The sequence below is a fragment of the Esox lucius genome, chromosome 18 (genome assembly GCF_011004845.1).
Source record: "Esox lucius isolate fEsoLuc1 chromosome 18, fEsoLuc1.pri, whole genome shotgun sequence".
Taxonomy (NCBI): domain Eukaryota; kingdom Metazoa; phylum Chordata; class Actinopteri; order Esociformes; family Esocidae; genus Esox; species Esox lucius.
Window position 1 is genome coordinate 10,714,540 of NC_047586.1, and position 12,863 is coordinate 10,727,402.

General features: G+C 43.3%; 1 protein-coding gene across 1 annotated transcript in view; it reads left to right on the forward strand.

The window, feature by feature from the left end:
• Positions 1-12,863, forward strand: part of man1a1 (mannosidase, alpha, class 1A, member 1) — a 131,761-nt gene that overhangs the window by 103,478 nt on the left and 15,420 nt on the right. The window contains exons 6-7 of the mRNA XM_029114503.2: positions 8,145-8,268; positions 8,583-8,676. Coding sequence (XP_028970336.1) covers positions 8,145-8,268; positions 8,583-8,676 — 218 coding nt within the window. The remainder of the gene's footprint in view (positions 1-8,144; positions 8,269-8,582; positions 8,677-12,863) is intronic.

Genomic DNA, 12,863 nt, shown 5'->3' on the forward strand with positions numbered 1-12,863 from the left:
CTTTTGTGGACCTCCAGTTGAACCTGACTGTGTGCATCACTGTGACCATGAAATGGCCTATTGCGTAGCTGTCTTTGAGCGTTCGCTGAAGCCATTCATTGTTGTTAATAGACAGTGAAAGCGGCTGGGAGCTCACTGATTCATCCTAGTGCATGGCTATATTGTTGAGAGGTCCCTCTGGTCCCTCTGGTCATTGGTGACAGACGCCTGATGGTTCTCCTATGACCGGCCAGGTAACAAGAGTCCAGCGCAAGTCATAGAAACGGACCAGATTCATGTCTTCTGTACTCTGCGTGTTTGTTTGTTGGCCTCTACATTCATCCTTCTTGATGGATATATATATATCCAGAGGGTTTTGAATTAATTAGCAGATTGAAACATAAAGGATTGTGTTTTTACTTCTAAGTAACACAACTGAATGTAATTAAACTTTTTATCAAGGAGGTAGTGGTAAAATATTTGTGCTTCATGACTAGATTCCTTTACATTGAATCAAACACTTCTTAATTATTCCTGTTGGAACCTTTGGATCTGTTATTTTCTCCTTTGTTGAAATTCAAAGGGAAGACAATTACTTTTATGATACAGTTTATAATCCACTGAAGTCATTCATTTGAAACCTCAGAGCAATTACAAATATACACAATCCTTGATAAAACTTTTTATTTTTATTTTGGTGAGAGTATTTGTTCTCGCTGAACAGTGTGAGCCTGCCAATGACATTTGCACTGTAATAAGGTTTAGAGAGGATTGGGAGATCATCAGGTGTCTGCTGTAGGTGTACCAAACAGACAGACAGCATCAGAAGAGGCCTTCAGTTTACTGTAAACATAAAATAACTATTTAGAACCTAAAATCCTGCACTGAAAATATTCTTCTGATTCTGTCTCTTTCTTACTGAGGAGTTAATATGGAATCCAAAAGGATATAACTTGGAACCAAAGTGGTTCTTCCAGGAACCATAAAGGGCTCCCCTATGGGGACAGTGTAATACCCATTTGGAACCCTTTCATGTTCTTATAGTCTAGCCCCCTCCCACTGAAGTTTCATCCCTTCAAACCCTTTGGACTGTCCATTCCTTTAAAGGTGCACTCCAGTTATTATCACTCCATTGAAATGCTCCTGTGGGCCCTTTGTGACATGTAATGCACTGCACTCTGTTTTTTAATCTGTTTTTGAAAAACAATTATTTGTTTGCCAGGTTGTCTTTTTTTGTAGTTGCTGGAAAAAACATTTGAGATGGCGTTAATGTGAGTGGAGTGCACCTTTAACCCTACAAACAGGTCTATCATTGTGTAACTCAGAATGGTGCACCTCAGGTACCAGAGCTGTTTCTGAGCCCTGTCAAAAAAGACAGATGTCTGTAGTTTTTCTTGATTGGGTAACTTAACCAAGTAAAACTCTGGACCTTTTAGGTTAGATTATAAGATTCAATTTTGTAATTGAACAGTACAAGTACAGTACATTGAAATGCAGTGTATTTAACCCATAGGCAATGAATATTCTATATATTCTTATCAGGTCACATAGGTTTTTTTTTTTTTTTTACTCAGGGCCATGGGCAGAAAACAGTGTCACACTTCCACAACCTTGTCAGTTTTTTTAAAAATAACAAGGGGTCTGTCGTAGACCCTGAAAGCAACCAGATTGATTAATTGAACTCACAGGGCTGAGCTTGCTGTATACAGGTTTGATTCATGTAGTCCTGTATTCCTGTGTATACTAATACAGTCATAGTACAGTAGTAAGAATGCAGCATGTCATATTTCTAATATTTGTTTGTAGGCTGCTCCGAGTTTTTGCTTGGGCCTGTCAAAAGTGATGTTTTATCACGCTTGATTAAGAAATAGTACACTGGAAGAAAATGTGAAGTGGCCTTAAGCAATTGGGGCTGTGGCCGTCCTGCATGGCCTGCAATTTCCATGATCCTGATTGGTGAAGACACACAGAGAGCCTGCATAAGCATCGTGATATGAAAGGCAGAGGAACTGTGCACGGGGTGACAAATCATGAGACACATCAGTCTGAAGGTCCGCGTTCCTTTCATGAGTTAGTTTATGAATTTAAAGGCAAATCAAGAGGCCACATGTGATTTATGATTTCTGTGGGAAATGCACCACATCTTTGCTGTCACCAGTAGTTCCTCTGGTATCAAGTGAGAGCCGAGTCCTACAAAATGGACTTTGTAGGACTCGTCGGTGACATTGTACAGTCCCCGGTACAATGGAGAACTTTCTCTTGAATCAACATCGGACGTTTCTTTCATTATTAATGCTAGCTCTTAGGTGGGACAGCTGTGTGCGCTCTTCTTTGTCGTGCTGACCAAGCTGACATAACACTTCCCACTTTCTATCTGTTCGTTGTGTCTTCCGGCTTCCCTCCACTCTTCACTAACCCCCGGACTGGCAGGGAGCTGCCCCGATGAATTCGGCCCTCAGTCCAACGCTGAAATGTTTCCTCTGAACCCATTTCCTCCAGCTTATCTCTTCTTGCCACCCCTTCCTGTTCCTTTTCATTGGGACCATATGAGAGATTAAAAAAAATGTTTGGGGGGGGGGTCACATTTTCATTGCAGCCGAAGCCTGACATTAGTTTAACTTGACTTAACCTGCCTAAATTCAATTAACTGGGAAATGGTTAGAGGTGTGTGTGCGTAACATGTTGCTTGGTCAGGGGCACAACGTTGTGTGTTTTCTGCGTTCTCGTACATAGCACAATGTCATTGTATGGTTCTATTCTAATTCCCTCATGATTTCAGGAATCTCCAAGCCAGGTTTCTTGCAATCCTAGCCACTGACATGAAAATGAATGATTATTTACTAGGTTTCTCCCTATAAGGAACACCGAGTCAAATTGAATGGAAGGCCACTGCGGTGTGAGTCATTTTGTTATTCACTCTGGCCAGTGGGGTGGCGAGAAGCAGCACAAAGGGTAATGGCCTTCAACCCCCTCACTCCGCTCCTTATGATGCTAGTGACTGCACAGATTCTGTTTTGAAACGACTGATCCTTGCTGTGCATCTTGTCGTTCAGAAACACGCTGGCATACATATTCGTTTGTTCCGTTTCTTTAAAAGGTTAACTGTGATTGATTTCCGGCTTCGTTATGCAAGATTATTCTTTTCCCATCAGAATAGCCTCATGAGTAATACTGAGGCTGTATTTGAAGCCTACGCAAATGGTAAATGTGACGTTCTTGTCATTCTAAATTTAACCAGTTTAATATGGCCAGATTTTTTTTTCATATCCGGGATGTATTTTTTCCTTTCATTTTTATACACAAGGACCTACTTTACTTTATCCTAACAAAAATAATAATACACCTCAGAAATAAAAATAAGACTCCGCATATATCCTTGTGCTTGGCAGATTGCTTATTTATTGACCAAATGATGATGTGTTGGACAGGTACTGAGAGATAGTTATAAAGTAGTTGAAATCATGAAGAAAAGTAATTGGTTGGGCGGGTGCATTAACCGCTTTAACATTTTGAAGTCTTTTGGAATTCAAAGAAATGCAGAGAGACTTTCTGTTGATCTGGATAGACCCCAGTCGGCCTCCTGTAAGCCTAATTCATTGTGAATGGTTTGGGCTCTGATGTTGCTTAAATGAAACAATTAGGGCTAATAAAATGTGGCAACAACATTAAATAGTTTATTAAATGTAATATATTTTAAATTAAATATTTTCTAAATATTAAAATCTAGTATCATATCTATATCTATTATTTGTTTATCTTATATTTTCATATTACAATGTAATGCTTAAACTTTTAATGCTTAGTCAAATTACTTAATTTCCACTTTTGTAATCAAAGTTAATGTAAAAAAGCACTATATAGACTCAAAAAATTCATATAGTTATTTAAATGGATGGGAGGGTAGTTACATTCCTCTTGAACATCCCTCAACAGGCTGCTTTCTTACTGTTGAAATGACGGATCCCAGCTTTAAACGTCAAACGTGGAGAGCAGACGTCATGTTAGCCGCACTGCGCCGCTTTTCAATGGAGCATTTGTTATGGGGCCAGAGAGCAGGGCCAGCAAGGCCCAATGCCAAGCCTGATGAATTAACTATCATAATTAAACACTAGTCTGCCTCCTCAGGGAATAATAGCTCCATTTGATGTATGTCTTTTAGAATTCCCCTTTCCCCCTGATAAAATGGCAAGCAGGAAATTACTCTCCCATCTAATTGAACTTTAGTTAAAGCGGATGTCATCACACAAAATTAAAGTCTTCTTTTTTTTTGGCATGAAATATGGCATCTTTAGAAGATTTGCTTTGTGTGGTTCACTCTCAGGCCATGCAGTCAATCCTGAGAATGTAGGCAAGTGATTTGATTAATAAGCTTCGACTCAGAGTGGCCCAATTAGATAGAACCATTGAAGTTCTCCTCACAGTGACACACAGCTTCATCTAGGGTCGGTTCATTCCCTCAACAAATGAATTACAGCAGCCTGTTTTAGCTCTGGCCTGAGACAATGACACCAAGATGGGCTCAAGTGATGGTGAGAGGATTGGTCCCTCTGGCCAAAAGGGAGGGGTTGAGAGATTACATTAGGCTCTGATCTGTTAAATATTGTACCTAGCAATATTAGGTAACCAGATTTACTCTTGTTGGAAAGCGAGGAACATTTTGGAGGTATGTTTTCCATGACAGAAGCCGACCTGCAAATGTTTGTGGGTAGTAGCCTGAGGACTGAGGAGAGACAGGATAAATCCTAGCCTCGCTAATGAGCTTCAGGACTCACGGACAGCTCAAGGACACACACACACACACACACAGAAATATACTGGCAGATTTCCACGCAATCAAGGACACACAGACACAGTCCAAATGACGGTTGCTGTCCCGAGCTTTAAGTCTCAGCTGCTACGCCACCATTTTCTAGATAAAGGCCACACATTCCCACAAACCACATGATCCATCTATAGACAAGCAGATGATGTCTCAGGACAACATATACCACGTAAGCTCTCCCTGAGCCTGACCCATGGTCTACACACACACACACACACACACACACATCACCATAGTGGCACATGACCAGACAGCGCATGTATAACACCACACGGCTCATGGACAAGGTATTGAGCAGAAAATGACCCAAGACATACCAAGGCAAAATATTGATGTATTAGGAGTGGAGAAAGTGAGACGACTGGTGAATTTGAAATACTTGTTGTTCCGATGGGATGGAACCGGGGACTGTAGACCAACTTTACAGAACCTGGACAGCTTTTATTTGACGTTTTTGTGAGGATTTATAACCATTTAGATTAATAACATATTTCAGCATTTTCAAGATAATATTTAGTCAAGTAATTAACTACAATATTTCTATAGTTGGAGAGTTTTTTTTTCTTCTCTTATCCGAACCATTTCACCTCAAGTTGTAAAATAATTTGTATCGTAGAGATTTTGTTTAGAAGATATGCTAGTTATTTATATTATGCTACATATAATGCTACCATGAATATGAATAGCTCTTCTATTCATTTTACATTTTAAAGTTATGTAGTCTCCTCTACCTGTTTGAAAAAGTTCTGTCAGTAGTCCTACAAGTGGCATGTTGTTCATAAGGTTCATTGTTCATGTTGAACATGTGGGTGCTGTTCAACAGAGGATCTGGTCTTATGGAGAGCCCCCCTTTAGGCAGTAGCTCAACAGCAGACGGGCTTCCTCCTCTCAGGACTTCAGGGCTTCACCAGAGGAGACACTGGAGCTGGTTTCCCTTAATTATCCCCACCTCATACCCCACCCAGCCGCTTCTGTCCCCCAGGACACAGAAGGAAGTCTGGTGTGATTTAAAGAATTTAATTAAGGCCTTAACTACGGATCTATAGTTTCCCCCCCCCCGCCTCGAGCCAGGAAGAGGGATGGAGGAGAGCTGCGGTGTGGAGCTAAGAGCTAACAACAGAAAGCAGTGAGCCAGAGTCTCCGTATCTGTTCCATATGCATGGTGCTGCCATACAAAAACATATACCTGACTGGAGTGGAGGGGAGTTTTTCCCATAGCAGCTGTTCGTTGTCCAGCAGCCTGTTTGGCTTCTCTCAAGGCCATGTCAGGCAACCATGTAATGTACTTAGACCTGGGCATTTGTCAGTGCCCGTCTGCATCTCTTTCCCGTCAGAGGAATGGCTCCGTGCCACTGGGCTGGACGGCAGTCCATCCAGGCTGCCCACGCAGCCCGGACCCTAGGCAGCACTATCGAACGGACTGAGGCGGAGGTGGAGGGAGATGGATCGTTTCATTTAGTGAAAAGTTTCAACTTGGAGCGGGAGAGAGAGAAGGTGAGAGAGAGGGTGTCAAAGGTAGAGTGATGGAGAAGCTCCGGTTGGAGCGCTGTGTTTTGGTAGGGCTCCCTGACTCCCTGTTCTGCGCCCTACTGGGGAGAACCCCGGGGAGGGGGTCCATATGAGGCCCTCAGTAGGAGGTGTCCAGATCACTGGAGAGGAGATCGTGTCGGGCCACAGCACAGCCTTACAGCCCCTCTGTACTTTATTGTATGAAGCATAATGGAAACTGAGTGTAGATGGCAGGTGTGTCTGAATCCACTTCCCTCAAGGTCCTAGATGGATGTAGGATGTAGGTTCACTGCTGACTGTTGACTGATCCACCAAGTCAACCACACACCCTGACCCACCTCCACACACACACACACACCCTTGACAAATAAACACCCTTACCAGCAGGATACACACACTCTTGATGCAGACAAAACAATTCAATAGTCACGGCCACTTAGAAACAAACAGACACGCACAACACAAGTGCTTCTGGCACAACATGTGAGGAAGGAAGGGGGTTGTTAGGATGGGCCTCTACAGACCACCCAGACTTAAAGAGGCTGAGGGCAGAGTACTTATGGCTGCTACCCCCCCCCCCTTCTTCTCCTCATCACTCCTCTCTCACTTCGCCCACCCACAATTCTCTCGTTTCCCCCTCACTCCTCTACCTCACCCCGCACTTATCTACCTCTCCTCTCGCCCTCACTCGTCTCACCCTTTTCCTTTCTCCTCTTTCTTTCTCTCGGCTCTTCCCAGTCGCTCGTGCTGCGGGTGCTCTCAGTGCACGTGCGTGCGTACGTGCGTGCCACACGGTGGGCAGGCCCTGGATCATTGACCACGGTGACAGATCATTCCAACATTAGAAATGAGGACATTGGTCGGGACAGTAAGACTTTATGAATACACATGGACAAAGTCTGCCTGCCTGCCTGTCTGTCTGGCTTCTGCTTTTCTGTCTGCCTCACTGCCAGACTGATTCTCTAATGAATTCAAAGCTGTAGGCTTTGTCAGTCCTTTTGCAAAATCCAGAAAACAGCTTCAACCCACTTCTTGGCAGGGAGAAAGGTCAAGTTAGTTGTACAAATGTTTAAAAATACATTTTCCAAAGCATCCCCAATGTATTGGCCTGTCTGGTGTGTTAATGACTAAAATCTAACTATGCTCTGTCCCTCGAATAATAGCTCTCCTAACAAAAGGGACATTAGCCATTTGTGGGGGAATCAATGCCCAACTAGCACGTGGCTATTAGGCTAGTCTTTATAATCTTCACTGACACGCACTGCTTCCATTGGGTTGCCAGGGAAGTTCATGTTCCTGGCAGAGTAAGGTGACAGAAAGTCTGCCATCTTAGCTGGGGAAACCCCTGTTTAGAGTTTGTTTGTCAGGCAGCACGGACATCCAGGCACATAATACGAACAGACACGTACTTGACATCGTGACGACCACCTCATATTAGCATGACATCTAAATACCAGTACCTTATTATTGTGATACTTGGTGTCGAAACAATATGTATTGCAGTTCTCGCAATTAAGACGCACTAACAGCCAGCTAGCTTTATAGATGGCTGTAGTGTCAAAACAATTCAGTCAAAAATACTATATGGAGATATCAGTGCCTCAGTTTTGATGCATTCAGCGTCATATAGTCTTGTTGGCTGTACTTGACTGAGGTTTGCAGAGAAGTGATCTCTCTAGGGAATGTTTCCTGGGTGAGGTCAATGCGAGTGCAGCGTTGTCCTGCTGTGATTCCGGGGACTGGCCTGTGGTTCATTTGAACCACGTTTAGTGTTCTTCCATTGTGGTAACTTCTGAAGTAGCTGAGTCAAGAGTGTGGTCTTCTGGGTCCGCAGTGGCATCGGGAGGAACTGGCCGTGGGCGTCTGGGGGCAGCAGCATCCTGGCGGAGTACGGCACCCTGCACCTGGAGTTCATGCACCTCTCCAAGCTGTCAGGGAATCCAGCCTTTGCAGAGAAGGTGAGAGCCAGGGAGCCCCGGCATGTCCTTGCCATTTCATTACGTTAGCGCCAAGCTAAACAGGGCACTCAGCAGCCTGCCGATGGGGTTACGGTATTCATCATTCATTACTGTTCATGTTAACGCCGGTTCCTCAGATAAATGCCTTATTCCTGCAAAGAGCCATGTGCCTTTCTCTCCCTAATGCCTTCCTTAACTACTGTCACTGCAGTAAGGCCGTTTCAAGTGCATTACTGTGCTGCTGGAAGAGGAGGAGGCGATGAGGTATTCTCAGGGAGAAAGGAAACTAATTTCTGCTCAATTCTTCCTCCAAGGTCATGAATATCCGGAAGGTTCTGAATCGGTTGGATAAGCCCCAGGGACTGTACCCCAACTACCTCAACCCTAACAGCGGACAGTGGGGACAACGTAAGTTCCCGTATCTACCATCTCACACATCTCTCTCCTGTGTCAACTCTACCTCTCACTCCTGTCTGTCTCTACATCACTCTTTAAACACTTCTCACTCCTGTCTGTCTCTACATCACTCTTTAAACACTTCTCACTCCTGTCTGTCTCTACATCACTCTTTAAACACTTCTCTCTCCTGTCTGTCTCTACATCACTCTTTAAACACTTCTCACTCTTGTCTGTCTCTACATCACTCTTTAAACACTTCTCACTCCTGTCTGTCTCTACATCACTCTTTAAACACTTCTCACTCCTGTCTGTCTCTACATCACTCTTTAAACACTTCTCACTCCTGTCTCCCTCTACATCACTCTTTAAACACTTCTCACTCCTGTTTCCCTCTACATCACCCTTTAAACACTTCTCACTCCTGTCTCCCTCTACATCACCCTTTGACACTTCTCACTCCTGTCTCCCTCTACATCACCCTTTGACACTTCTCACTCCTGTCTCCCTCTACATCACCCTTTGACACTTCTCACTCCTGTCTCCCTCTACATCACCCTTTGACACTTCTCACTCCTGTCTCCCTCTACATCACCCTTTGACACTTCTCACTCCTGTCTCCCTCTACATCACCCTTTAAACACTTCTCACTCCTGTCTCCCTCTACATCACTTCTAAACACCTCTAGTATACATATGTTCCATTATGCCAGTCCATTTCCTTTCAGTTTGCGATAAACCTCCCTGCACTCTCACCCTTTCACCTCTTTCCATTCCCTGCTACGCCACAATCAAGATTAAACCCTGGTCACAATGATGCCGCTGCAATATCCCATGCAGTTCCTGAGATGGTGGCGCCACTCGAGCTCCCTCCCCTTTTCCTTTTTCCATTAGTGGTACACCAGTGGCTGTCAACCACGGTTCTACAGCCTGTAATTATCAAGCCATTTACAGCCGGGAGAGCCACTTCAGTCCAGTGGTACACATGACTTCTGAGCACTTCGAATAGAATAGGCCATTCATTTGGAGGTGATGTAACTTAACATTGCCTATAGGGTGAAAGGCATCAGCAAGAAACAAATGGCTGTGGCTAATGACTGAGAAAAGGAATTGTACTTTACAATGACAGTGGCATTCAGGTGTCTAAATACTGTCGGTACGGTAATTAGTCTTCTATTGCTTCAGTTCAGTCCTGAGAACTCGTGCTAAAACTTCCATTCACCTGCATCTGCGACTGAATGTGTGACAGGGATGGGCAAACCTGGTCCGGTAGGGACCAAGCACATCTGTTTTGCATTCTCTCTTTCTAATCTAATTCACACCTGGGACACCAGGTGAGTGTAATTAACAAACAAAAAACAGAGAAACACTTCAGTGTTCTGGTGAATATGATCCATACCACTGTGTTTCCCAACACTTTCATGTCACCATCGCTGACCGCCATGGAGGAACGTTTGCCACGATTAAATGGCAAAATGATTGCATTGCTCCAGCCAGGCCGCTTCTTGACAAAAGGAGCTTCAGACCCAATAATTGGACCCGGTGAGGTGTCTGAAGAGAGGAGACGGGGGTGACACTGGAGGAACCCTGCAGTGTGTCTGTGCTCAGACAGCCCCCAGCCCAGCAGACAGCCCCCAGCCCAGCAGACAGCAGCTGCCCTGAATCCCCTCACTAATGAGAGTGTTTTTCTCAGAGACGCGCAAAAGGTCAATGAGATGCACTGATCACGTCTGTCCAGACCAGTCTCTACCTCAGACATTCACTGCTGGTTGTGGCATCTTAATGGACCCAATTCACCTCACACACACACACACACACACACTAATTTGAATGCATAGCTTAGTGGTGTTTGTTTTGCTATTCTCTGCTTAAGGGTGGATGGTTACCTCCTTGCCCTAGATTGTTCATGCTGTCTGGCTGGTGTTGGTAAACAATTGGAGGAAGAAAGGTTTTGATTTGGATCACGTGCAGAAATCTACCAACTGGACAAATCACCAACCAATATCAACCAATATGCTGCACAAACTAAATAATGGACTAAAGTCTCAGAAAACTAGTAAACTTAGTCTCAGAAAACAATCTTATGCAGAGAGTCAGACATTTTGAATTTACATCCCCCATGAAGCTTGACACCTGATGATCAGGTGATAGGAAACAGGAAACACTGATATTATTAGGCACTACATCAAACTTAGAAAACATGAGCCATTATTCAATTACACCTTAGATACTACAGACTGTACATCAAATATAAATATGCAGATTGTGTGTAATATAGAGCAGAAAGTCTGTCCAATAGCTGTTGTTTAGTAATGTAGCCCTTATCGAGCCGACCACTGACGTTAGTGGCCACACCCCTCCACGTTCTGCAAGGCCGAGATCTCATGTACTTCTTTTGACAAGCCCTTTTCATGACCACAATGTAGAGGTCTTCACCGATCCTGGTTTGACCTGAGTGCCCTAGATCCAACCCTATCAGGGTCACTTATTAGATTCTGTACCCTCGGGAACCTTGTTGAATCACAACAGGTGTTTGTCAGTCATCCGGCTACAAGACCCAAAATGTGATTCTTATTTAATTCACCTTTATTTGTTGCGGGGAAATCAAGCTCTGACCCAGGTCTTTTTTACAGTTGAATCTTACATTACAGAAATGGTAACGAAGATTTATATATATAAAAGAAAACAAACAAAAATGTAGAAAAGCAATTATAAAAAAAAGTGAAAAGGTCTCAGTGAAAGATATCACACATTTAATCTGCCTTACAGGCACCGATGCTTGTCTCTTACTCTGCAAGGCATTACAGGGGTATGGGGGCATGTAAGTCAGAAGCATTGTTCCTAACTCAGAGTAAACCCCCTGTACCTCTAGTACTAGTAGGTCTTGACTGCTGTTTTTCTAGTTAGTGTTTGTTATAAGAAAGATTGGACTTTTCTGCCAGACAGACCTCTATACAAGAATCAACCAATGTATGGCTCCTCTAGAGGTCAGGGAGTTTGGTTTATTAACGGTCTATACTGCAAAGGCACTGATGTAAGTGTTATTCTCTGTAATGATTTCCAGACTGGGGGGGGGGGCAGTTTGGGGCTGTATTTAGACTGAAATGGAACGCAAAAATTCACATAGTAATACCACTTACTGTACTGAGAAACCTATGTAGTTTTACAGAAAGGTAGTAGTGGATTATTATTTATTTTAATAGCATTTCAGAATCAATCATTTGTTTGCTTGTCTAACTCTTGTTGTTGAATTTGCTATTTGTCAAGTCAGTGGGTAAGAAAAGATGCGTTGTTAATTTCGCCGGTGTTACGAGCAATGTGCAGCCCTGCATGTGTTGAGAGGCCTAGATCATTATATTTTTTATTACCACAAGGGAAATTCTTTTTTAAGTGCATTTGAAAATAGATGAATGACAGACATGGTAAGGCTACAAAGTAAACTTTGAACTTCTCGGCTGAAGTATAAGGAGGGCGATTTGATGAAACCAAAATATTGCTGGTGTCCCCGTTTGCCTCTGGAACAGGCCGGTGTTTCTGATAACTGATGAGGAGGGAAATATGCAGAATTAAATTGCTGTTAGTCGTATAGCTACTGTATTCACCAATACTTACTACTGCTAATAATAATCTGGCCTTCTTTCTACAGTTTTCTTAAGGACTCTTTCATGAAGCTGTTATTGTGTAAAAGCTGGACTGACTCGTACTCCACACTTCATATGATGTTCTGAAGGCACTTGTGGGAGTGGAGGAGGATGCAGTAGTGAAAGACTGATAATGTAGGCTTTAAGGGAGATTCTGAAACTTGCAGTTGCTTGCTAATTTGAAGAATAAATGAAATAAGAGGGTACATTGTGTCAGTCCTGACAGGACGTTTTTGTGAATGAGCCTTAAAGTACATGTTGATATGAAGGGGGAACATGTTATGGGTGGGGCTTTCATTAGTACTGTTCAGTTCTATTGGTTTTATTTATTGGATTGACTCGTTTAACTTTTGTTTAGGCTCAGCCTCTTTAATTTTAATAACGCTTGGTTATTTCATGTGGAATGACTCGAGTCAAGTGTGATATCTGTCAGCCTGTAACTGAGTGACTCACTCATACTCTGGCACTGTGCCGCTAGTTTTGGCTTCTGTTTTATTTCGCTCATAGTCACCGATTCCGAACGGTGTGTTCTCTTTTTTTATTTATTCTGCTTCACTGG